Source organism: Mauremys reevesii, linkage group 1 (genome assembly GCF_016161935.1).
Source record: "Mauremys reevesii isolate NIE-2019 linkage group 1, ASM1616193v1, whole genome shotgun sequence".
Taxonomy (NCBI): domain Eukaryota; kingdom Metazoa; phylum Chordata; order Testudines; family Geoemydidae; genus Mauremys; species Mauremys reevesii.
Window position 1 is genome coordinate 264,818,198 of NC_052623.1, and position 26,765 is coordinate 264,844,962.

The window sequence follows — 26,765 nt, forward strand, 5'->3', positions numbered from 1 at the left end:
CTCCAGCACAGCACTCCACCATCTCTGTGCATCTCAAGCAGAGAGAATACATATGCACCAGCAGCAGACACAATTTTCTACACTCTGGGTCCTAGTGGCACTCTCCCCTCCCCCCCGGTCTGGCACCTGAGGCGGCCACCTCAGTTCGCCTCATGATAAGGCCAGCCCTGCATATCCTTCCCTCGGTGGGGAAGGTAAAGCACCAGAATGACATCAGGAGTAGGGGGGAATAAAGGAGAACACCAGAATGGCAAGGTGTAAGAAATCCAAGAATATCATCCACATTTGGGTCAGAGCCCTGGGTGGCAAGCAGGAACCGACACCTGATGTGAGGGGGAAGAAAAGGTGGGCACACACAGCAAAGCTATACTCTGGGCACAGGAATCAGTTTCAGCATGGGGGAATTCATGCCACGCTGTGGGAATTTTAAACACAGGTTCTGCAAAGTCTGATGCCTCAAAGAAGCCATCAATGCTCTCACTAGACTATTTATCTAGTCCCTGTATAAGATTGCCTGGGGGAAAAACATGGGCAAAAAAGATTTTACCTTTCTCAAAACCTTTTACAGAAAATGCGCATGATAATCATTTCTCTCTCAGTAGAAGCCCCAACAGAGGGAATCGAATGCATTAATTATGTTAGCAAAGGGGGTGACTTGGGGAAGTAGATAAAGAATTATTCTTCTCCCTTCCCCATCAAAAAAAGAAAGATTATGACTAGCAAAGAAATCAGACTGCCATCTGGCTAGTCAGGGACCCTCCTGAGCACAGACAGCATTGTCATGCAGATAACAAAGATTAAAATAACATTAATTCCCCGGACAAGCTCACAGGAGATAACCTACTGCCGCTGCTTAACTCCTTCAAAGGCAGGGCTACTAGGAACATGCATGGAGGAAAGAAAAGCTAGAGCTTCCCTGGAACAGTCAACTCCTGGCCACAGCTAGCTAGCCAGAAAATCTTCCTTTGGATGAACGATAAGGAGGAGAAAGGGACAGAAGCTGCATAAAGTGAGGATGACCCAGCGCTAAATGGCGCAGGTCAGTGACTGAAAAGAGCAAAGAGAAATCTGAAGCTGCAATGAAATTCACGCTGCAAGGCGATGAACACACGGAGGTAATAGATGTGAGAGGACTGACAAATAGTGATGTACCTATTGCACAAAAAGGTCCTAAGAGCTAAGAACCAGTAATGCTTTCAAACAATTGACAAAAAAAGCAGCTGGTGTATTTGCAGCCATATTGCAGTGCATGAAATTTGGAGAAGTTTCCATTATAGGTCAGCACTCTCAGTTCCTTAGGCAGGAGTCATCAGTGGTTAAAATATGAAAAAAACTAAAACGTATTTTCCTGTTAACAGATAAGTGGCATTTGGCAAAATATAAAGGGCCAGACAGTCAGCTGGTAGTAGCTCCATCAACAGCCCAGAATGAGCTGTTTTGGGAATTATCAGATTTCTCTGTTTTGTACAAAGTGGGTACATACAGATGAGAGCTTAGGTTCAGTACTGATGCCAGTTACTTACAAATTTAAACTCCCACAGACAACAGCCTTCACTGATTTTTTAAAGAGTAAAAAAGCAAAATGAAGTCGCAGTCTCACAGCATCCTTTAATACCATCTCATCAAGGTATATGCCTGCATTCTATGTATATCGGCCTATTGAAGCAGTGCCTACTGGACAAAAGCTAGGGCTGATGGGAGGTATGAGAAAAAATATAAGCACGGGAGTGACAAATATATTCACAATGAATAGATGAGAAAACAAAAGTGGCCTCTTGAAATTTTTCAAAATTTCTGATTCACATCTTCTCCACTATCACTTCTCCTTCCCCTGTTCTTTTGGATCACAAACCCCAAGAGTAACCGGCGCATTCTGCCAGGCTTGTTAAATAACATTGCCCTATGGCAGGGGTCGGCAACCTTTACTATCAAAAGAGCCATTTTGCCCCCTCTTCCACTAAAGAAAAATAGTCTGGAGCCGCAAAACATAACACTGCTTATAAACTTTTAAAAGTTTTAATCTTTTTTTAATTTTACCTGTTACAACAACAGAATACAACAAACAGAAGTGCAGTGTGCATGTGTAGGCCTACTTTGAAATAAATTAAACACTGAACTATGCAGGCCTTTTTGAGTCCTTCCCGTATTTGTGTAAAATTAAAATAAAATGTAGCCCACTTTAATATAAAAAAACATATAGTTGCAGCTTAGCAGTTTTAAAAAAGTAAACATAAAATTAGGAACGTTTTTTGACAAGTCCATTTCAGTGTGCTTTCACCCTCTTCGGGTTTCTTTCTCGGCCAGCAATCAACCGAAGCACCTGAACATACAATAAAAAACTACATCAGCTCCGGGTCTGAAATAAATGTTTTTTTCTGAATAATAATAGCCTATTAAATGCTAGTGTTCTCACCTGTTTAATGTGACTTCTGTTTCTGAAGCTCGATGCTGATCTTCCCTATGTCGGGGCTGTAAGATGTGACTTTGATCTTCACACAGGACTGTAGGCTCTCATTTGTGAGGCAGGAGCGATATTTGGACTTTATGAAGTTCATGCTCGAGAAAACTTGCTTGCATAAGTATGTTGAGCCAAAGATGGACAGGACTCCAAATGCATACTTTTTCATGTTCATATACGTGTCGGGAATGGCACTCCATGTTTCAAAAACAAGTTTGTCGGGTTTGGGGAGGTTTTCAGTATCATTCCATTTGTGCTCTTTAGTGAGAGTGGCCTTCTGACGGGCAACTTCTTTGAGATCCGCTGTCAGGCTTTTGAACTTGGACACCCATAAGTCTTTAGCCGCTATGTCGGCCAGTTCAATTTCAAGATCGGGATGACTTATCCCTGTGAATGCGGATATGTTCAGCAGGGATGGGTTGATGTCCAGCGGTGTGACAGGGAAGGACCGACTGTTTTTTTCCTTTCTGAACTCGCTGAATCTTTCTCCAAATGCAGCTTGCATTGCCATAATTGCACAGTGTAAATAATCACAATTTATGTGATTGTTCTCTTCTTTGACCTCTCTCAGGGAGGGGAAGTGAGAGAGCGTACCTCTCTGTACATCTCTGGCAAACACTGTCATCTTGCACTCAAACGCCAGAACATCCTCCAGCAACTGCAGGGCCGTGCTTCCCTTTCCCTGGAGATTTTTATTCAGCGTGTTTAAGTGACTTGTCATATCCACCATGAAATAAAACTTTTCCAGCCAATCGAGGTCTCCCAGTTCGGGATAGCTGAGGCCTTTGCTTTCCAAGAAGGTTTTCACATGTTCCAGACAAGCAGCGAAGCATTTCAGCACGTCTCCCCTTGACAGCCACCGAACTCTGTTGTGCAGCAGGAGATCCAAATATGCGCTCTCGACTTCATCTAACCATGAACAAAACTGTCGGTGGTTTAACCCATTTTCAATTATTTTGTTCACTATCTTAATAACGAGGTTCATTACTTCCACACATTCAGGGGGGAATGTTTGAGCGCACAGTGCTTCTTGGTGCAAGATGCAGTGAAACGTCATCAGCTCTCGATCCAGCGACTTTTGAAGTAAATTCACAAAGCCCTTCTGTGCTCCTCTCATACTGGGTGCACCATCAGTAGACATTGACACCAGGTGAGTGGTGTTTATTCCTTTGGCTTTTAGACAACTCAAAACAGCCTCACAAATGTCCTGTTCCCGTGTTTGGCCCTTTAGCGGTATGAGTTCAATCAGTTCTTCCTGCAGCCCATCAGAGTTCACATATCTGCATAACAGTGCTGTCTGCTCAATATCGTTTACATCACTTGACTCATCACAGGCAATTGAATATGCTTGAGCTGAATTGATGTCATCAATTTGCTTACTGGTGATGTTTGTTGCCATTTTAATGGTCCTGTCCTTGATGGTCTTTGCAGAGAGAGGCATTTCTTTAATTTTCTGAATAATTTCCTGTTTGTTTTTGAATTTGGAGAATAGATGCTCTGATATTTTTATGTACGATTCTTTCATGTATTCTCCGTCTGTGAACGGCTTCCCCCTCCTTACGATCTCATGAGCTGCCACAAAACTAGCAGCTGTAGTTGAGTTTGGAGAGTTGATCCACTTCTTGAAAGTATGTTTGCTCTACTCAACTTTCCGTAGTAGTTCCGAAATCGCTCTCTTTCGCCCATCTTCAGTTGGGTACTTTTCAGAAAATGCTGAGTGCTTGTTTTGAAAATGTCTTTCAACGTTACATTTTTTGTTGTTTGCTAATTTCTCGCCACATATCAAGCACACAGGTAAGCCAGCGTCGTTGGCAGTGAAGGCAAAGGAATCTGTCCATGCAGAATTAAACTCTCTATTTTCTTCTGAGATTTTTCTTTTTTGGGATGTATTCATGGTTAGCTTACCGCGGGGGTCACACACTCAAGAAGCCGTCTACAGGTAAAGGCGAGGGCTATAGACGTGGATGTGACGCATATTTTAACTGACAAATTATAAAAACTTTTTAAAAATTCGATGTTAAAGTATCACCTCGAACTCCAAGATAACTGTGCAACAAAATAAACAAAAATAAAATAATATATAAATAAAAATTAAATTAATAAATAAACATTATTCTTTTTTTTTCTTTTTTTTTTCCTTTTGTCAAGGCCGAAGGGAGCCACAACAAGGAGGCTGAATAGCCGCATGCGGCTCCGGAGCCACGGGTTGCAGACCCCTGCCCTATGGGGTTGCTGATGAGTCACCCATCTTCATAAGGGGATTGCAGGCAACAAAGTTACCATGTGGCACCTTCCCTTTGATATGTCTGCAGGAACTTCTCCTTGTCCAAGATGCAGTTAACTTTTTCTATCCCGGGTGGCACAATCACTTTTTTTTTTAATGCCACATTTTCCCCTTTCTACTGTTCTTGCCTAGGAAGACCAGATTTCACAATGAAAATCCAAGACATCTAGTACAGGGGTCTAGGATGGGGGGATGATTTTGATGGGAAGTCAAGGAAGTCAGCAAGGCAGGATTGCCAAATCTAGTAATTTGGAGGGGTGTGGGGGGAGGTCTCACAATATTTGGCATTTTTCTGAAAGCCGCAGCTCTTGGGAGTCATGCAAATACATGAGAATCTCAGCTTTCCTCTTTAAAAAGTGAGTTGCTAGCCCTCATGGTTGTGTAGAAAAAGCTTGAAAAAATGTGACCCAAGAGCAAACTAAAGGCTCAAAAGACAAATAAGAAGAGCCCAACTTTTATTTAATCTCATGGTTTTTGAGGCCTTACTCATAATTTTTTTAACAACTGGAGTTGGTAATACTGCAAAGGAAGATTTTCACATAGAATTCTGTGGACCTGATTTTTCCAGAACTGTTCAGCACCTGCAGCTTCCACTTGCTTGAATTGGAGTTATGGGTGCTCAGCACCACTTGGGGGTAGGGAGGGAAGGAGGAAGAATCAGATCTTATGTGTTGGGCAGGGCTGGTTCTGAAATGGTGTGATGGTTTGGTGGGACTCTCTAATAGACCTTCTACAGAGAGGCAACATGTGGGAGGTATGGTTGGGGTTAATCACTGAAGTGCAGCTGCACTCAGCTGGCCTACTGTCAGTTTCTCTGGTTGCCTGAGGGAGTTGAGCCAAGTCAGCAGCGATTTACAAGACGTGGGGGAAAAAACTTTATATATCCATTTTGTAAAGCAACTGGGATGCCAGTAAAGAGCCTGGAAATAGGGACATTCCCAGTCTCCAGGGACACACTGTTACTTGATTCATACCATCAATTTAAAGGGCTGAAAAACAGTAGGGTATTTTCCCAATCAATTTTGTTCTTTTGCTTTTGACAAACTTATTTTTTCCTCCCCAGCATCTCTAATGGAATTTGAAATTAACACAGCTCAGTTTTATGCAATTCCTCATTTGTGCATTGCCATGATGGATTATATCAAATACAGGACAATAAATACATAGCTACCTGCTCCCAGGAGTGATACAGTTCTTGGGTTAGCATTTGTTCATTAAGCCAGCAGAAGCATAAATTTTGTGTAGGTCCTGTAGTGGGCTTTGTGTTCTGAGATTTATTAAGTACATTCCTCAACAACAGAACTGTACAGTTTTTTTAAAAAGTAGTTTACAAGAATCCAAAAAAAGTTCCCCTTCAGACAGTATCACTTTTAAAAGGTAGATCACGTTTTGTGCCAAAGCTATTCAATAGTCTTATTATTAAAAGATAAAAATATATTTCTTCATCTGACTGTACTTTTGAAATGGGTTCTTTTAATCCAGAAGAGGACAAAACAGCAGACATTCCATTCAGCTAGAATTCTCTCAAAACTGGATTTAGCCAAATGTAACATTAGAGCTTGAGTTCATGCATAAACTATTACATATTTATACAGTTTTGCGTCTATACAATATTTTATTGCTGTAAGCGTTTGTACAACGTGTGGCATCGATAAGTGGGTCTGTGTTTCTTTTCAATTCAGCATTTGGAGGTTTGTATGACATGAAATCCCAATTGAACATTACATTATCTTCACTCTCTAGGATAGCAACGCATGCCTGCAATGACTCACATTATACAAGAAAAACCCTAATAGCATTTAGAATAGAACTGAAAACTTGGTATCATACACCATTCTTCAACCCACCCCCCTCATTCTGCCAAACCTGCTATTGAAATTCAGCAGTGCAGAGCACTGCAATGAATGTAGCAACAGATCAAGTCCACATGCAGCATTCAGTCTTCCCCAGAGGTTATATGCCAAGTCCAACAGAGCAGCTTTTAGTGCCAGGAGAAGGTACGTCAGAGAGATGGAAAAGAGCTACAACACAGAGTGGCGGCACAGTGGAGAGGAGAGCAGCAAGAGAGGTTTCTGAAGACATAATACAGATTAGAAACAGGAGCTGAAGCATGGGGGGAAATAACAGAATTTTTTTACCATCACTTCTTGTGTTAGAATTAAATGTTTACAGCTATTATTCAGGAGACCATTGAGTGCACAGAGCAATGAGGTAAGAGTCTGTACACAGGAAATAAAGGCAGTCTTGCCTTGACCAACCATGGGGTCCTGGGTCTATATTCTCTACATGGTGCTAATAGTGGGCTTGAATAAAAATCCCAGTGCATCTTCCAGATCCTCTCCCTGCAAGGAGAATGCAGCTAGAGCAAGACAACTACCTGTATTCCTGGAGGAGTACAGAGGAAGTACATCTTTCACTTGTGTCACCTTCCCTTTTTTTCTATTTCATTGCAATCCCTGTTCCTTTTACTTTTTCAGTTCATCTATACTTTTCCTTCCGACCTTCTCCTTTGCAATATGTTCTCCCTCTGCCTCTGGCACTTAAGCTAAGTCTACACTATGCACCTTACAGCAGCACAGCTGTGCTGATACAGCACTGTAGCCGCTCTTTGTTGCCAGCAGAGAGCTCTCCTGCCGACAAAATAAAACCACCCCCAACAAGAGGTGGTAGCTTTGTCATTGCAGAGCATCTCCCACCAAAAAAGTGTTAGCCACACCGGCGCTTAACATCAGTAAAACTTTTGTCGGTCAGGAGTGTGTTTTTTTCACACTCCTGATCAATAAAAGTTTTACCGACAAAAGTGCAGTGTAGACATAGCCTTAGATATTGTGGCAAGATCTTTGCTAGAAATGCTCAATGCATTAGATGAGCAGATGACTTTCCCCAATATCCTTGCATAAGACCATACAGTAACTCTTCACTTAAAGTCGTCCCGGTTAACACTGTTTCGTTGTTACGTTGCTGATCAATTACGGAACATGCTCGTTTAAAGTTGCGCAATGCTCTCTTATAACGTTGTTTGGCAGCCGCCTGCTTTGTCCACTGCTTGCAGGAAAAGCAGCCTGTTGCAGCTAGCTGGTGGGGGCTTGGAACCAGGGTGGACTGGCAGCTCCCCTATCAGCTCCCCGCTCCCCTAAGTTCCCTGTGCCACAGCCACCCAGCAGGCTAGCAATTGCCAGCAGTTCAGCTGTCCGGCCCCCCACTGCCATGTGCTGCTCCTGTCCTCTGCCTTGGAGCTGCTCCTGGGAGCCTCCTGCTTGCTGGGCAGGGGGGGAAGAGGGGTGCTAATGTCAGGGTGTCCCCCTCTCCCCACTTCTGTACCCCCATTTCCTGTACCTTATCTCCGGGGGGGGCACTACAGGGCTCAGGACGGAGGGAGCTTGCTGGCAGCAGCTGCTGTCTCAATTTGCTAATCTACTTAATAAGGCAGTGTACTTAGAGTGGGGTCAGGGTACTTACGGGGCAATGCATGTCTCTCTCTGCCATGCTGTCTCCCCTCCCTCCATTCGTGCTGCCTTGTAGAGTGTGAGGCTACATTAACAACGTGTTAACCCTTGAGGGCTCAGCCGAGTGCTAATTCATCATTTAGCAGTAAGGCGTTCCCTGGGAAATATCCCACCCTCTGACTTCACCACCTCAGCCAAGCTTCACACTCATCATTGCTGTGTACAGTATTAAATTGTTTGTTTGGCTAAAAAAAATTCCCTGGAATCTAACCTGCCCTATTTACATTAATTCTTATGGGGAAATTGGATTCACTTAACATCATTTCGCTTAAAGTAGCATTTTTCAGGAACATAACTATAATATTAAGCGAGAACTTACTGTACCTTAATCCCTTCCTGGGGTAAGGCTTGAGCAATAACAAATATAAGGTCCAGCCCAAATCTTTTCTCCAAGTTTGCCTGCTCCTTATTGATTTATCAAGCCTCCCATCAGTGTACCTACCCTACCACCACTAAGAGGCTGCCACATCATTCAGGATATAAATAAGCAGGCATGAAGGTAGTTAAAGAAATTGGATCAGTGTACACGTCGTATTCCCCATCAGTATCCAGACCGGACCGGGGAAGCTAATGATCCAATCAGTGGATCAAATTCGGGGATGAATCCCGGTTACATGCCACTGAGGCACACTGCGCATATGCTAAAGAGAAGATAGATTACTAATGACAATTTGAGGAAGTGCTGCTGCTGAGCTGAGGAAGTACCTTCATCATGAAGTTTAATATAATTATTTGGGATCTTAAAATGCAGTGTACATAGAAGTGACTTTGCAAAAATGCAGTGCTGCCAACTCTTATGACTTTATTACAAGTCTCACTATATAGTTAGTGTTTTTCTTAAGCCCAAGCTCCTGGAGTCATGGGATTGCATGTAACTATTAGCTTTATTTATTAAAAAAACAAACAAACACACACAAAACACTTTCTAAGTCTCATGGTACAGAAAAAATATTGAACACAAACCCTTAAGAGGTTTGAAAATCAGCAAATAAAAAGAACCCTGCATTTATTTTTTTTAAATCTCATGATTTTTCATCCCATTTTGTGATTTTTGGAGGGCCCAATTCATGATTTTTAAATCCTTGAGGTTGCCATTACTGAAAAATGGCACCTTCTTACCTCAGCAAATCTGCTACTTATTTGTATTCAAAGTCCTATCTGCTAACTTCAGTGACTGATGGTATGTCTGCACTGCAATCAGAGGTGTGACTGCAGCATATGTAGGCATACCCAAGCTAGCTTTAATCCAGCTAGCACAAGTACTAATAGCAGTGAAACCATGGCAGCATGGACTTCAGCACTGGCTACCTGCCTGAGTAAGTATCCAGGGTTCCCGGTGGGCTTGTACTGCCTGCTCTGAAGCTCATGGTGCCTCAGCTTCATTTCTATTGCTACTTGTGCTAGCTAGATTAAAAGGAGTTCTGCTATGACTATGCACTGCAGTAACACCTGATTGCAGTATAGACATAGTCTAAAGTAAATGTTTGCAAATGTTTTACTCCTACAAAGACAACACAGCTATGAAAGCAGGCTCGATCTTTATCAGACTTTCACATCAGAGAGAGAACTGATAACCAAGACCCCAATCCCATTTGGGGCTTTACCCACAAAGAATTCACTGCAGGATGGGGGCCTAAACTTCATCTGCAGAATTTTTATTTCTGTTCCTGATGCCCAAGGCAGAAAAGGCACAGTTCAGCTTTCAGATCCCACGCTGGGTGTCTTTTTGCATGTATTTGTCTTTTTTTTTTTTTTTAACTTCTAGGCAGAACAAATTAGAAATGGAAGCCGTTAGGAGAAAAACATGAACTCATTCCAATTCTACAATTGCTTTTCAGAATATACCTGAACTTTGAGCAGTTTAGCCTGAATACATGCATAGATTTAAAAGATACAAATAATTACAATTTAAGACAAGAATATTTGACAATCAGCTTCTCCTGGACTTACCAGGCAGAGCCCAAGTTGGAGACAACCCACGTTTGCTATGCAACTGCAAGTCTTTCATTCAAATACTGGTGATGTGACACACCACTGAAGAATCACCACAAACCCATGAACTCAGGACTTGGTGGCTAAGATCTCCATCCTGCAAACACTTATGCATATTCTTACCTTTACTACTGTGACTAGCGTTGTTGACTTCAATGGCACTATTCACAGTAAGTAACATTAAACACATGCATAAGTGTTTGCAAGGTGGGGGCTTCAGTGAGAAGCAATTACTTTTCAAATTGTTTGTTATCTGAGTGTTGCCAGCTTTTGTGATTTTATGATGAGTCTCATAATATTTGGGGTTTTTTTTCTTAAAGCCCCAGCTCTTGAGATCAGGTTATTCTATAAAAAAATCTCATCTTTCACTTAAAGAAAGCATCTTCCTAGCCCACATGATTGCAGAGAAAAACTTGAAAGGGTGACTCCTCAGGGCTCAAAAACAGAAGGCAAATAAAAAAAGCCAGTGTTCATTATGGCATGATTTTTAAGAACATCTCATGATTTTGGGAGGGCCTGATTTTGGGGGGCTTGAGTCATGCTTTTAGAAATCTTGTGGTCAGCAATGCTGATATTTTTAAACCTGCACATAGATTCTGATAGCTATTGGAGGAGTTCAAGCAGCTTTAATTTTTTTCTCAATTTAAACAAAAGTTTCCAATTCACCTTTGAAAGCTAGCACAGTTTCTAGTTAGCTAGAGCAAAGTCACATTACCAGATAGGAAGCTAGGGTGGCTAGGTGTCCGATTTTCTACCCTAAAGTCTGGTCGAAAAGTGGACCTGATGGTGTCTGGTCAGATCTACTGATTGGACACCCAAAGTCTGATTACTGCAGGAGAAGGAGGCACCAAGTCATCAGCTGCACCAGCCCCTACTTAACTGCGGCTGCCTCCTACCTGCATTGGGCAACTGCAGTGAGCAACGAAGGGAGGGGGAAAGAGGAGCAAACGGGAAGCAGGACCTCAAGGGGAAGAGGTGGGGCAGGGGCGCGGCCTTGGGGGGAAGGGGAGGTTCTGGAACTGCTGCTGGAATGTCCAGTTTTTAAATATTACAAAGTTGGCAACCCTATAGGGAGCAAAATTTACAATGGTCTGCAATCTGGCATACCTCCACTCTATAAGCAAAATATGAGTAGCTGCCATGCTACTGTAATCAACAAGTAATATTTCACGTTTCCATGTTCAAGAGGAGATACAGAGGCACAATGAATTTACGTGGAGAAAATACTGGCCTTTATATTTTATTTCTCCCTAAATCCAATATTGTCTTCACTTCATTGAGCCTCTGTAGTTCCTCTGGCATAGAGAAACAGTAACTGCTTATAAGAGCAAATAAAATCTAAACAGCTTTTCAGACCTCCCCGGAAGAGAGACCTCACAGCAGAGAGAAAATATTAATATTTTGGCTGTGTGGAATTACTGAGATTTACACAGTTAACATTCAAAAACAAAAATATGAACCATTGTAATAAGCTAGGTTGATACCCATTACTTTAGAGTCCAACACTGCAAAACCTGCCAAGGTTAGAAACACTTGGCAGACCAATGCAAATGTTTTTGGAACCAGTAATCTTTTCCAAGGCCTAGCTTGAAACAATGATGGAAAAGAAAATCTTTCAATCCCCGGATCTGGGGACTGAGCTCAGCTTTAGCTTAAATCCGACGAGTTCGGATTTAGTTCTACTACTTCTAAAGCCAGCATTTTTAGGCACATATACACACACGTTAGATAACTATGACGGTTGGGGTGGGGGATATTACAATGAATGGCAATCTCATAGCATTGGATTCAGCTTTGTATTCTGTGTGCTTTCATGACCCCGAAAGACACGGAATCAGTTAAAAAACTCTACCCCACATTCCTCACTTTTACAGAGGGCAGATAAACAAGAACATTGATTGAAATGGACAAAGAAAGCAACTGTTCCCAGTGTTGCATGGTCTCCTCTTCCCAGTCATTCTACCCATCAGGCAGAGCCCCAAGGAGCCTGAATATGGAATGCAGCTAAAAAACCCACCCATCTTCCTTCTGCTACAGGTCCCCACAGAATATGTGGCTCAATGGCAAGATCCTTAGTTAACTCTGTTTCCCTTCTCCCACATGCCCACACAAAACACTGTTGTGCTTAATTTCCCTCTATTTGCACTTCCTCTAATCTCCCCAGCGAGCTTACCTGTAATCTAGAAAAAAAATCCCATCCTATGAATTCTCTACTTTCATAGAGTTGCTATGGCAACAGCCATAATTCAGAACTTTAACAACATTTCTAACAGGTGATGTTGAAAGGGACAAGTATTCAATAAACGTGTACTCAATCAGGAAGGATTACTCTTGCAATTCATTTCTGCAAAGAAAACATTTGAGAGTACTAGTGACCTGGTACAGTGTATTCAGATATGACAATGATGGACTGGTTGATAAAAGGACACACACAATGGATAGTCAGATAAACAGACATGCCTTTGGGGGACTGAAAAACAGGAAACCTTATGATTATTGGGCACAAGGTCCAAATAAAAGAGCAGTAGAAGGTCCCTCCATCTCTGGTTTGACCTTCCAAAGCATTCACAATTAGGATTTAGCACAATTTTCAGTGACACAAAAACACCCTTGTTTATCCCATAGCTGCCAGACAAGGGGCATGGGGAAGGATAGTTTTGTGGTGCAGGGAATGGACTGGGACTCGGGATCTGGGTTTCTTCCTGGCTATATCACAGGCCTGCTGTGCATCCCTGGTCCCAAGCCACATAATCTCTCTGTCTCAGTTCCCTATCTGTAAAATGGGAATAATATTACTTCCCTTTGTCTGTCTTGTTTATTTAGATAAGAACAGCCCTTGCCCCAAAGAGCTTACAGTGTATTTGTACAGTGCCCAGCACAACAGGGCCAGATCTCATTTGGGGCTTTTAGAAACTATTGCAATACAGTCCATACATGAATAATGATGTTATTTGGAAACTGATTATCCAAAGGAAAAGCACACCTCAGAAACTGAGCTGGGGTACAAGAATTTTATCTATAGAAAAACAAAGATACATATAAAGTAATAACTGAAAGTATTAGTTCTTGCTGGTTTACATCAGCGAGAGTGAAATCAGGATTATCTCTGATTCAACTATACAATTCTTTTTTAAAAGAGAAAAAAAGTTGATCTTTCAACACATCTTTCATTCAACGTTAATTCTAGCCTTTCAAAGGACATTTTACACATATTCCATTAAAGGAAAACTGCAATGTAATTTACAAGGTATTTTGATCTTTACAACTAATCTTTACAACTAAATACAAATAAGAGTAAATCACTACTGAACCTTCTTCTAAAGTGTTTTAATGTGATAAAGAATAATTAACAATCCAATCGGAAAATGACATCTTGACAGTTTGATGATAGAGTGTGTAACAAGAATATCCAGAATTTTAATGTTTGAACACACAAGAGTTTTGGAAGGAATATAGATCCTCATGCTTTAGGGCTTAAGCCAAACTGACCAAAGAGGAGGTGGAGAGAATCTTTCTCTGTAAGTAGGTAATGCCATAACTGCCTACTGCATAGTTACTTGCACCTTTCTTTGAAACATCTGGTAGTGGCTACTCTCTAACAAATGACACTGGACTAGAAAGATCAGTCTAATTCAGTATGGCAATTCACATGCTACAACGTGCATCAGCAGGACTAAGGGAATACAGATCTTAATTGAATCCATAACAAATCTTTTTTTCTTTAAATTGTTATTTTGTTAATGGCAGCATCCCACACACACAGCGTTACCAATAAACCTCATTCCTCAGCTGCAGCACCTTCTGCTATTCTAGTTTTGAGCCTCCAGTACAGGTCTGCCAAAACACATCTCAAGCTACAGCATCTGCTGTCCCAGTTTTGGGTCTCTCCTGAGCAGCCACAAAACAGCTGGACAATTAGCATGATGGTTTGAGTATACACATTACCTACCAAACTAATTTTCATTTGGGACCTAAGCAAGAGCAAATCTATTGTATGCTTCAGATATGTTTTTGGGGATTGTAGCAAGTATGCAGGTCACTCATCCCTACCCACACAGTGCAATGGGCATCTATCCAGAGGTAGCAGCTGTACCAACTGATGGAAAGACTCATGTTTGTCACATACCACTGATTGTTGTGCCAGTTCTTGATAACGTTACTCCGAAACTGATGCCTGTGAAACAACTTCTTAAAGCAGCATCTCTATTAAGTAATGTAGATACCTTTAAAAAGTTACATTGGAAAATTGTTCTCTGGACTCTAAAATCTGTTTTTAAAATAAAATAATTCAGTACTGTTGTGCCAGATACTAAGAAATTGATTTTTTTTAAAAGCCGGTTTATATAAAAGTTTTTTGCTTGCTCTGCAACTAACAAGCTATTTCCAGATCTTTGCTGAAATCAGGTAGTGATTACCATGTGTAAATAAAGGAAATAAACAAAACCATGTGTTATGTTAAGTTCTATATCCAGTAAAAGTTTTTGGGGGAGGGAGGAGGAAAAAAAAATGAGTCAACTGAAAGAAAATTATATTTTCAGCCATCAAGAGGGTGTTATACAAGGAGCACAAAATAGTAGTATCAAATATACATTACAGTAGAACCTCAGAGTTATGAATACCTCAGGAATGGAGGCGGTTCGTAACTCAGATGTTTGTAACTGAACATTATGGCTGTTCTTTCAAAAGTATACAACTGAACATTAACTTAATACAGCTTTGAAACTTTACTATGCAGAAGAAAATTGCTGCTTTCCCTGTATTTTTTAGTAGTTTATGTTTAACACAATACTGTACTGTATTTGCTTCTATTATTTGTCTTGCTTCTGTGTGATTGCATACCTCTGGTTCCAAATGAGGTTGTGGTCAGTTCGTAACTCTGGTGTTCATAACTCTGAGGTTCTACTGTACTGCCAATTCCTGCGGTGCTCCTGTCAATTTCACATCAGGGATGTGTTCAGCTAAGAGCCAGTACTGATGAAGAACTATATAGAAATTGGCAGCAGACATTTTCACGTAAGAAATCCCTCCCCCAACTGTCCCATTTAGTTATTTATAATTTATATGCAAGTCCATTTCTGAATTTCATGTAGTGTTGCCAACTCTCAACATTTTATCGCAAGTCTCACATATTTGGTGTTTTTCTTAAAGCCCGACCTGCTTGAATTAAGAAAATGTGTGAAAATGCCATCTTTCATTCAAAAAGAAAATGTAAAGTAAGTTTCTAGACCTCATGTCTGTGTAGAAAAAAAACTTCAAAGTGTCAAGTGAGTGCACCCTGAAGGTTCAGAAACCAGAAAGTAAATAAATAGAACCCAACAGTTAAAAATAAACCTCATAATTTTAAGCCAATTTCATGGGGCCACTGATGTCTTGGAATGCATGGCACTGACAAATGGCAACACTGAATTTGAATGGAACAGACAGGTGATTTAACTGGGGATTTTTCAAAGCAGCCCTTTAAGAGTCTGTCTTCACCAATGCAACAACAATCTCCCGTTCAGCAGAGAGACTTCTTTCTGACATCATGGTAAAAATCCAGAGAAAGTTACTGCAGAAGAAAACAGCTCAAGCCTTACAAAAAAAACACATGCACCACATACAGCATTTGCAAGTGGATTCCATGCTGTATTCCCTTATTTCCATATGGAAGGACTTCAGTTCCTGAGCAATCAGGTATTCTGTGGGCTGCAAATCATACTTCTCTAAATATATCAGATGGAATTTTATTTGTTTCCGTCTCATGTGTGTGTATTTATTTTTAAACTATACACCTGTGTTTACAGCCTATATTAAGGAAGTTGTTACCAAATAGCTACATTTACTTTGGGTTATTTTTTACTTTTCATGTTGCCATTCACCACCCCCTTTTATTCCTGCAAGTTGATGAAGAAAAGTCAGAGAGCACAGAAGCAAATTTGGTATTCTCTGCTGAGCATCATATTCAAGAGAAAAATGCAACCTGCAAGGCAATAAATGGTACCTCATTTTCACTCGGTTAACTTCTGTGGCAGACAAACTAACTTTCCTTATTACATGTCACACAGGTATTTGAGACCTGACGTTAGCAGAAAATAGATCTGAGCTAGTTATTTGTTCCACAGGTTGAGGTTCCCACAGGTTGAGGCTCCCACAGATGCCTCACTGTAAAAAGGTATACTTTATAGAGAACCAGAACAATGGGGAAAGGGAAGTATTAGATTTATATTTTATGACTCAAGATTGGGGTTCACTCTTGGAACTAAAAGCAAGTCATCAACTGCACCCACCCATTGCTGGGAAACTGAAATAAACTGCAATCAGTGATGACTCACTACATTAATTGGGGGAATGAGGGAAAGGTATATTTAAGGTCAATGATCTAAGTGTCATACCCTTTACACTTACTGTGATAGCATCTTGCTTGTGCTGAAAATAGGTGTGGAATTCATACCAACCAAAGCGCAGTGTTCAGTGCATGTGCTTAGTTATGAGGCTTCACCAAGAGGAGAAATAGAAGAACAAGATTTTCCTTTCCAGAATTTAACAAACAAAAACACTCAATAAGCAGTTCTGATACCATTTAGCTCTGATCCAGCAAACAGTTTAAGCATGTGTGTACCTTTTCTCATGTAACTACTCACATGAGTAAAATTATGCATGTACTTAAGTATTTGCAGAATCAGGGCCTTAGACAGTTTAAGTATTACTCACAGGCCAAAATTTGCTCTTGTATATTGGCCCTAAAGTGAAAGGCCAGAAAAAGAACCATTTTTAGAGACTTCCCACCATTGTTTTGGTATCTCTATAAATGAATAGATGTCTCAATGGAAGCTGCAATTGGATACATTTTCCCCCAGCAAGACTTCCCATCTTTTGACGTAGATTACAACTGGGACAGTATTTCTGCTTCGTTTAACTGTGGTATAATCACTGGAAAACTAACCAAATAAAAAAATAGAAATTACCTTCCAGCAACTTTACTATCCTTATTTTCTCTTGCATACACATAGCTAAAGACTTTTCTCAACTGGATTTTACATCAGACTGCCAAAATGACAGCCTCCTCCTTGATTGTTAATTATCTTTTTATTATATTTAAAGCACTTTTTTTTAAGCGATCTACTCTTCTTTGTAATTAGATGTAGACACAGTTGGAATCATTACATGACACTGCAGTCTCCTTGTAACCATGAAGAAAGATTTTCAAAGGCACAGAAACCTACTTCCTACTGAAAGTCATGGGGAGTTAGGCACCTATGTGGCATCTATAGCTTTGAAAATCTCCCCTGAAGGAACACAAAAACCAAATGACACTATTCTAGGAACTAAGTTCCAAGACCCTATGACCGAATTAGAAAATTGTCATAAAAAAAACCAAAAACCCAAAAATAAATCAAAACAAAAAATTCCCAGACTTGCCTCATTGTAAGTTTCATTTTGGGACATTTTCTCCCTAATAATCTTCATCCCAAACCAGTTTTGGAGGCTCCTTACCAGCAGGCAAGTGTTGTGTCATTTGCCTTTAACACAAAAATAATAGTGTGAAAAAAAAAAGTTTACTAAATGTACATGACAAGCAAGGCCTATTTACATACACACATTGCTGTTCTAATTGATGTTTCAAAAACACAAAACACAGTGAGCACTATTAGAGGGCTCACATTATTTAACAGGATACTACCCAGTTCCTACATGTAAGGGGATAATAGTCCCCTTACTAAAACTCAGCGGGGGTGTTTTGGTTGACTAGCTCCCAGTACCCAAAGAAAGGGGAAGGATCAATGGGAAATGAGGACCCTGAGACTGACCGTTCCCAGGAACAATGGGGAGAGGCCAATGCTCCAGGTCACCCTGATTGACAGGGCGGGCAGGTTAATCAGGGAGTCAGGAAGCCGGGGGGTCCAGTCCTGTGGGTGTGCTGGAATTGCCTGGGTCAGATAGAGTGGAGCCGAGCTAAGGAGAAAGCAGGGGCCCAAGCTGAGCTGGGGAGCAGAGCTGTGCCAGCCAGAGGGGCCAGAAAAGCAGCCCAGGAAACAGGTCAGTGATGGGAGCAGAGTCACAGAAGCAGCCCACAGAGCAGAGCTGCAGCAGCCAGAGTCAGAGAGGCCAGAGAAGCAGCAGCAGCAGCGCTGAGGCAGAGTGGGGCTGGGGCTGGGGCAGTCCGGAGCTGGGTGTGGTGAGCATGTGGGGAGAGCAAGGAGGACCCTGGGCGGTGGGCCCAGCTCAGAAGATGCCCCCAGCCAAGTTGCCTTGCAGGCCAGACTTGGAGGGGGATCATAACCCCGACAAGGCAAGGGCGAAGCTGGGATGAAGGGTCTTGCCACCTAGAGCCTGATGGCGTGTGGCCACCGCCAGAGCAAGTGTCCAACCCACAGCATCCCTGCAGCAAAGCCAGGGCCTGAGACAGAGGCCTGGGACTTGTGAGGAACAGACTGAAATTCCCTTACAGAGACGCTAGTTGTGATGTCCCCGTGCCACAGAGCAGGGTGACGCGTTTTCCTTTAACCTTTCCATTTTTCCTTATTTTTTAAAATTGATTGCTGTTTAATTAATTGTATTTGATTTGAACTGTATGTAATGATCAGTGGGTCAGGAAAGAATTCAGTGCAGAGAGAGCACCCTGGTGTGGGGTCACCCTAGCCCCTGCCCTAAGTGACCATGACAAAGTTGGGAGTTGAGCCCCCCAGGAATCCTGGGCCCAGACTTGTTGGGTTTATGAGAACTCTGCCACACCGGAAAGTGGAAGGGGAGCCCTTGAGGTCAGGCAGAGAACAAGGACTCAGATCCTTTCGCTAGCCCACTTCACCGGGATAGTGTATAAGCCAGGGAAGTTCCCCACACTAGCAGGACCGTTCCCTTGCTTACATACACACTACAGCAACCCTCTCTCAAAACATCCCTGTGGGACAGAAGAGGAAAGAAAGACACCTCAGAATAGCTGCTGGCTGTCCAATGGCTAATACTTTCAGTTAACGTTCACTCCTGATATGTTCAAGACCAGTATCAGAACTACATCACATCCTTTTTTACTTTCTCCCTCTAATGCCTTGTCTAGACTAGATATTTTTGGTCCTGTTGCAACTTGAGTTAGTTGACAACCAATTAACATGCTCAGGCTAGGGAAAACCATTATTAGGAACAAAATGTGTGTGTCCTGGATTAAGCATTGGTGGAGTTCATCTATACTGGCACATACAAACATGTTAGATAACTTAAATTAACTGAGAGTCAGTTAACTCAAGTTACAACTTGAACAAAATTTCTAGTCTAGACAAGGCCTATCAGAAGTATAACAAAGTACAAGGTGGCATGACCAGCCACAGAACCACCAAAATGAGTCTTCTCTGTATGTCATTGTAAATTTTGGTAGTCCTCCACCCACATATTTATCAGAAAAAACATTGCAGATGGAAAACTTCTTGGTTGTTCTTTCCACTACTTTAGAATTGCATGTGGTAGATCAAACTAGGCAACAAACTCATTGACCCCATCTACATCCATCCTAAAGATGTAACTCTGTCAAGAAATGGTGGAGCCATCATAAACCAGGAGATCAAAACTCAAATGGCTTGTTCCTGTCACCACAATCTCGCAGTAAAATGACATTCTAATATAATGTCAGACCATTTATGATAACATTTAATTTTGTACTGTATAACTCTGATGGCCTCCTGCTCTGCAGAGCAAACGTAAAATCTGAAGTTAATAAAAAGGAATTGTAATGTGTGACAGCCTGACTTACCATCTGCAGACAAGGATATTTGATAGGGATATGGGATAATTTTGTTTTCTGACATACTCATCTGGTTTTATATACTGTCTACATATATAACTTGTACCAGAAGTACTCGTGGTAAACAGCTTCTATAGCGTGTGCACAGACAAAAGTTTCTACGGATGCGTTTTGGTCTAAAGTAGATAAAGATGCCTGTTTCAAGGAAAGAATACAGAAAAGGGAGATTATTTATGGTCCAACACAATGGGGGGTGGGGATTAGGAGAGAACTATGACTCATCCATTAAAGGGGTTTTGCTGGAAGACTGCTGCACAGCCCAAAAATTAATTTGAGATTGGATTTAAAATACAGCCAATAAAAGCATGTCTTTGGTTAATACAGGACAAATGTCATACCGCAGCTAAAACAGCCAGGAGGGAGAGAGATCAGGATAAGGAATCTGAAAAAAATAGCTCTAGGGAGTTGAAGGAAGGACTTTTTTCCAGATATACCAAACGTATCATGTGAAGTTATAACCTCCAGGTCCTAACCTGGCAAGCTAGGCTTTGCATAATCTCTAGCCTCAGCGAAGTTTACTCGGTTTAACTTCTAATTTTCTTGAATTTCCTATCTATTACATAATAAAGATTGCTTTCTTTAAAATAATCTTGGTTTATGGACTGTTACTGACGGAGCTTGACAAATGCATTCTCCCACTCACCAGCTGTGGATATGAAACTTTGCCCGGAAAATGGGATGGTATATTTGTCACTTTCTGCAGAATTCTAAGCTTTCATTTAAAAAAAACCCCTCAGATCAAATAGTTGCCAAGGCATCCTCCTGAATGTGACCTAGTGCAAAGGCTGTCCCTCCTGAGGCTGCAGACAGACAGCATGAAACAACAGAATAGGCTAAACTGCCCCTCAGAAGGGGAGCCTATCTGTACCCCCTCAGATCTCGTAAATGCTGAGAATTTACAGAAGGTGACAATCTCCCTGTCTACCTCCCAACCTCTTCTGTGCACTTGGAACTCTGGTGGTGAGAGTAAGATAAACCTTTGGGTTAACGAGTGGGCTACCAGAATGATTCATCAAGGGAGGATTACTGGAGCAGGCACTTTGGGCCTCTGCAATGAGAAAGAAAATGAAATGAACTTCAACACCTCTGTAAGAGATAAGAGGAGTGAAAGGTACCTGGCCTAGAATATTATGTCAAAGGCAGCGCACAAAGGTGTCCCAATCCCAAAAGGTTCTGCAGTCAGAGCAGACATGGGGAAAGCCTAAGCATCAAAAGGAGTAAGTGGCAGGCCTGGGGACACACCCCCATTTCTTCAGTTAGGACCCCACAATTCTGCAGTTTAACTCTAGGAACCTCCTACGCTGAGGTGTACAATTCCGTGTCTCCTCATCGCTGCCCTGGGTCATCCTGTGTCCCATTAAATCCTCTCTTCAAATACCACGCACTGCTTAAAACAAGTGTCATTCCCGCTCATGTTGTAATAAGCTTAGCAAGGCACTATCTACACAGATAATTCCTTTCATTCCATTTTGGCTGACCAAAGGAGAAGAGACCTGACTATATCATGCATTTCAAAACAGTCATTTTATTACAAAGATCGATGTAACAGGATAGATGGCAGACAAAGGACCTCCTTGTTTTATTTTAAGATAAAACCCTCACAACGTTGCTTTGTCTAGCAACTGAAATATTGAAACATTTTGTTTGGTTTCTTCCAGGGAGGGGGAAATAGATGAGCGTATTGTAGTGCTCACAGAAGAGAGGGATTGATAGCATAGTGCAGAAAGGTGCTGTGCAAGTTCCCCCACATGCAGCTCTCTCAGCACACTTTAATAATCACCTATGACTCATCCCTGTCAGCTGAAAACACTCTCCCTGTTACACAGAGTTGCCAAGCCTCTTGTATCTGGCAGCACCTCTCCCCTACCTTCCTCCTAAGAAGAGTTATTTTGCCCTATCCACAGTCTTTAGGGATAAAGCTTTATCTCTACAAGGTCTTTGCACACACTGCTTTGATCTACAGAATACAATTCTGTCAGACACACTTCCAAGTATGGACAAGAAATGCTGCAGAGGAACTTATGTCAGTTGTTCTCAACCTTTTTCCATACTGGCACCTCCTCCCACCCCACAATTCCTTTCCATTGTCTTTACCATACTGGGGTTCTAGCCAGGATCTAGCTGGGACCTCTCTCCTGATTTAGCAATATGGAATAGCCAGGTGGTCACAACACCCCCCCCCAATCCCGAACACCTGTTTGCAACTCCATGTTGAGAATCTCTATGCAATGGAAAGGCCACTAGGTGAAGGAAGGTCATGCACAGGCTCTTCCAGGGCTGGAGAGGAACTACCCATGGTAGAAAAAGCAGGGCTGGGGAGAGGAGGACAAGAGTGGCGGTAATGAAACAGGGGGCGGGGAGGAAAGGAAAATGTGATGGAAACAGCCCTTTAATGGTGGGGAGAGAAACTGAAGGGGGAAAGGGCAGAGAGCTAGGAGAGGTTTACTGGGGGAAGAGATGAAAACACCTCTGTAGGGCAAAGAAAAACAAATATACAGGAAAAGAAATGAAAAAATGGAATAATCCATAGGAAAAACACTAACAGGGGAAGGTGGAAACAAGGCCAACCTTGGTCTGTTTAACAGTACACACCATTGTGGTATGTAGTTTTCCTAAGAGAACAGCTTGTGTGTGATAATTGCACAGCAACAGAAACAGCATGATCATTGACCTGTTTGATTAAAGGGACTTCATTAAGTTAAACATGTGTTATAAACAAAATTTACCTAGGTTCTTAATCAGCCTTAGATTCATAAAAGTGAGCACTTTAAAAATTCATTGTGTGTCACCAACTATATGCGGTTTCCTTTTTGCCCTTCTCTCAGGTTGGACAATGAACACCAATGAAATCAGCTTCACTTTCATGTTCTTATGGCTGCAACATTTGGATTTCAGATACTTCACAGTGATATTATTTTGTTTTGTTTTAAACTAAACTAAACCCAACGACACAACAATTTTTACACATCTCTACAAAAACAAGTTTTTACAACATTTAAATTCAGGGTCCCATTAACGACTGAAGCAGACAAGATGTGAAGAGGTCCAATTCCCCTGGAATACATTTGGCTGTGATCTGTGGTTTCTAGGTTGAGGAAGGGCACAAGCACTAACAACGGTTTGCTGTTTGCCTGCCTGCCTGCCATGCTAATATCTAGTGGCTGGCACATGGGGAGGGAGTGGAAATGACCAATGGGAATAAAACTTATCTCCTGCTCTACAGGGGAAAAAAAACCCAACACATCCCCAACAAATTAAGTCTGTAGAAACGGGGAGGCTGAGACTTAAAGGTGGGACATTCAAAGGCACCTAGGAGAGTAAGGAGCACAAGTCCCACTTTCAACAGACTCGTGCTCTTTAAGTCATTTACACTTTGTCTTCATTGCCCCCAAAAAGGTGTTTTTACAGACAGTTAAATAAGGCATATTAGTTATCCTGATGTAAAATCCTGGTAGAGACAAGGCTCTGTAGCCTTTACCTTGATGTAGCTAGGCAAGGTCAACCCCAAGTGGGGGTTATAATGTTGATCATGACTGGCAACCCTGAAAATTACCTGCACCTTGTCTCCATGAAGATTCAACATTGAGACAACGAATGCATGTTTCTTTCCCAGAGAGATAACTAATCTTTTTTTGGCAGTGAAGGCATAGCCTTAAGAGATTTTTAGAAACATCTAACACAGGGGTCGGCAACCTACGGCATGCGTGCCAAAGGTGGCATGCGGGCCGATTTTTGATGAGCCACTCAGCCCAGCTGGGACCGGCGGTGGGACCCCAGCTGGCAGGAGCTGGCGGTAGAAACCCCAGACCAGTGGTGGGCTGAGCTGCTCAGCCTGCTGCCGCTCTGGGGTTCCCGACGCTGGCCCCTTGCCAGCCGGGGTCCCACCGCCGGTCCCACTCAGCACCCGCTGCTGGCCTGGGGTTCTTTCCCCCAGGCTGGCAGTGGGCCGAGACCCCGGCTCGCAGGAGCCGGTGGCCGAAACCCCAGAGCGGGGCAGGCAGAGACGCTCAGCCCACCACCGAAACCCCAGAGCTGGGCAGGCTGACCCGCTCAGCCCGCCGCCACTCTGGGGTTCCAGCTGCTGGCCCAATGCCAGCCGGGGTCCCCGCCGCAGCCCCACTCACCTTGCTTCCAGTTGGAGTTCCAGCACAGGCCCCCTGCCAGACAGGGTCCAGGCTTCCAGCCCTGCTCAGCCCTACCAGCCACCAGCTCCACTCACCTCAGCTGCTGATCTGAGGTTCCAGCCGGTTAACAACTGATCACTCAGAAGCCTGTGTGCAGCTTAAAGTATCCAAATAGGTGCCACCAGACATTGGAAAATGCAGAAGAAAAAGCAAGGGCAAGGATCACACTAAACTAATAAGATCTGCATTTTAATTTAATTTTAAATAAAGCTTCTGAAACATTTTGAAAACCTTGTTTACTTTACATATAACAGTAGTTTGGTTATATATTATAGACTTATAGAGAGACCGTCTAAAAAATGTTAAAATGTACTACCGGCATGCGAAGCCTTAAATTAGAATGTATACATGAAGACTCGGCACACCACTGCTGAAAGGTTGCCGACCCCTGATCTAACATGAGAAATCTGCAGCAGGAGAATTAGTATCCCTCAACTAGCATTAAACAAGCTGTTGCTCTCCCACCAGACAATGTAGAAATATAAAAGTACACATGGACTTACCTTTGCTTTCAGAAAAAAGCTCCCATTTTCACCCATGCCTGTTTTAGAATCACACAAACATCTTGCTGCCACACTCAAATTGTCCAGCTCTCAGGCACAGTCTTATAAAACAAGGCATATAATAGTATGCATTCTCGCCCTCTCTAAATGGCCTGAGTTCACATTTTTGGGTTATTTCCACTCCACCCAAAAAAAGTCTTTGGCTTAGTTATAGGTATTTCTTTTTTTAAACTTGCTGGTAGTAATAACACACTATGTAAGCACCACTAGATTAGCTCAGCAGATCTTCCCCATGTTAATAATTTACACAGTACTCTGCCACAGTTAATTTGTATGGTGTATTCTAATTGGTAGAAAGTGAAACTCCATGGATATGCTACAGCAAGGAAAAGATTCTGCGTTAGAACAATCTTGACCAATGACAAGCTTAGTATTCTAGATATATGTAAAAGTAGAGAATGTTTAAGGGAGGAAGGGGAGAAAGAATCAGATAATTAATCCAACACAGTTTTAGAAAAAAATAGAGATAAAATGTCTTCATGTTATTATATGTGCTGAAGGCAGTGACACCTAGAGTAAAGGTTGCATGACACTTTCCATTTTAAGATCCTATTTAAAGCTGCTTATAAACTTTCTAAACTTTAACCACTTGGGCTGAGGTTTTTCCATGCTGGGTGTCTCTCTCGGGTGGAATTAAATAAAAAATACCAAAAATGGTTCAGACTTTCCACAGAAGAGGTTACAGAAAAATATGTTGTTTTCCCCATATTAAGAAATTCTTCAAAACATTTAATTAAAGACCCCATGTGCCTCCATGCTTTGGAACAGGGACTTGAAATTTAGCAGAATTTGTGTTGAATGGGGGAAGCCAGATGCAGGTTTTGGTTTACAGCAGAACCTCAGATTTATGCACACCCCAGGAATGGAGGTTATTAGTGCCTCTGAAATGTTCCTAACTCTGAACAAAATGTTATGGTTGTTCATTCAGAAGTTTACAACTGAACATTGACTTCATACAGCTTTGAAACTTCACTATGCAGAAGAAAAATGCTGCTTTCCCTTCTGTTTTAGTAGTTTACATTTAACACAGTACTGTATTTGCTTTTTTTCCTCCCTCTGCTGCCGCTTTATTGCGTACTTCCGGTTCCAAATGAGGTGTGTGGTTGACTGGTCAGTTTGTAACTCTGAGATTCTACTGTACCATCAAGAAAATCTAAATGAAATATTTCATTTTTGGGTGAGCATGACATTAATATCTTTCCACCAGAGCTGCCACAGTTCCTCATGCCCCAATTTTCTGCTTTTGGCTGGGTTCCCTCGCTAGACTTCATCCCCCATGATGTACTGCAATCGCCTCTCAACTACAACTCTGCATCAGAGAAGTCACATGATCACAGTGCATCAAGGGAAATACAGTCTGGCCAGAGAACCTGGCCCATAGAGGACAATGGCGCATGAGGCACCTGGACTATAGCTCTCAAAAGGCACCATGGTAGTTCAGAGAGAGACAAATTAACGTAGCACTGACCCAACACAAAATGTTTCAATTTGGGAATGCAGAAATGATCCTTTTTTATTGAAATCAAAATTTTTCAGAACTTTCTGTTCTGTGAAAGATTTTAATATTCTGATTTTTCATCCCAGTTTGGGAAGAAAACAAATTTCTAAATATTGGAATTTCCTGTGAGATGGCATATCCCAACTTTGCATACTTATCTGTGCAACCTTAATGTTCTTTTAATGTAGTTTTTTATATGTAATATATTTTTAACTGCCTATCAGTTGGTATTGAAGCACCATTATCCTTAGTGTTTCTGTGTTATTGGCAGCAGTTTTACTTACTATAATTAATAATTTGTAAGTCTGTCAAGCGATTCAAAATATTAATCTCAATTGTGATATTAAAAAAATCAGTCATGATTAATCAGTTTTAATTGCACTGTTAAACAATAATAGAAAACCATTCATTTAAATATTTTTGGATGTTTTCAATATTTTCAAATATACTGATTTCCATTACAACCCAGAATACAAAGTGTACAGTACTCAGTTTATATTACTTTTTA

At 41.7% G+C, this 26,765-nt stretch overlaps 1 protein-coding gene across 3 annotated transcripts in view; it reads right to left on the minus strand.

Annotated features, from left to right (window-relative positions):
- LARGE1 (LARGE xylosyl- and glucuronyltransferase 1) overlaps window positions 1-26,765 on the minus strand; it is a 360,789-nt gene that overhangs the window by 304,230 nt on the left and 29,794 nt on the right. Inside the window, exon 1 of one of the 3 annotated variants that reach the window (XM_039494568.1) lies at window positions 24,700-24,847. The exons of the other annotated variants lie outside the window; for them this stretch is intronic. Within the exon in view, the coding sequence (XP_039350502.1) occupies window positions 24,700-24,735 (36 nt within the window). The 5' untranslated portion in view covers window positions 24,736-24,847. Of the gene's footprint in view, window positions 1-24,699; window positions 24,848-26,765 lie in introns of those variants that run through there. 3 annotated transcript variants of the gene reach the window in all.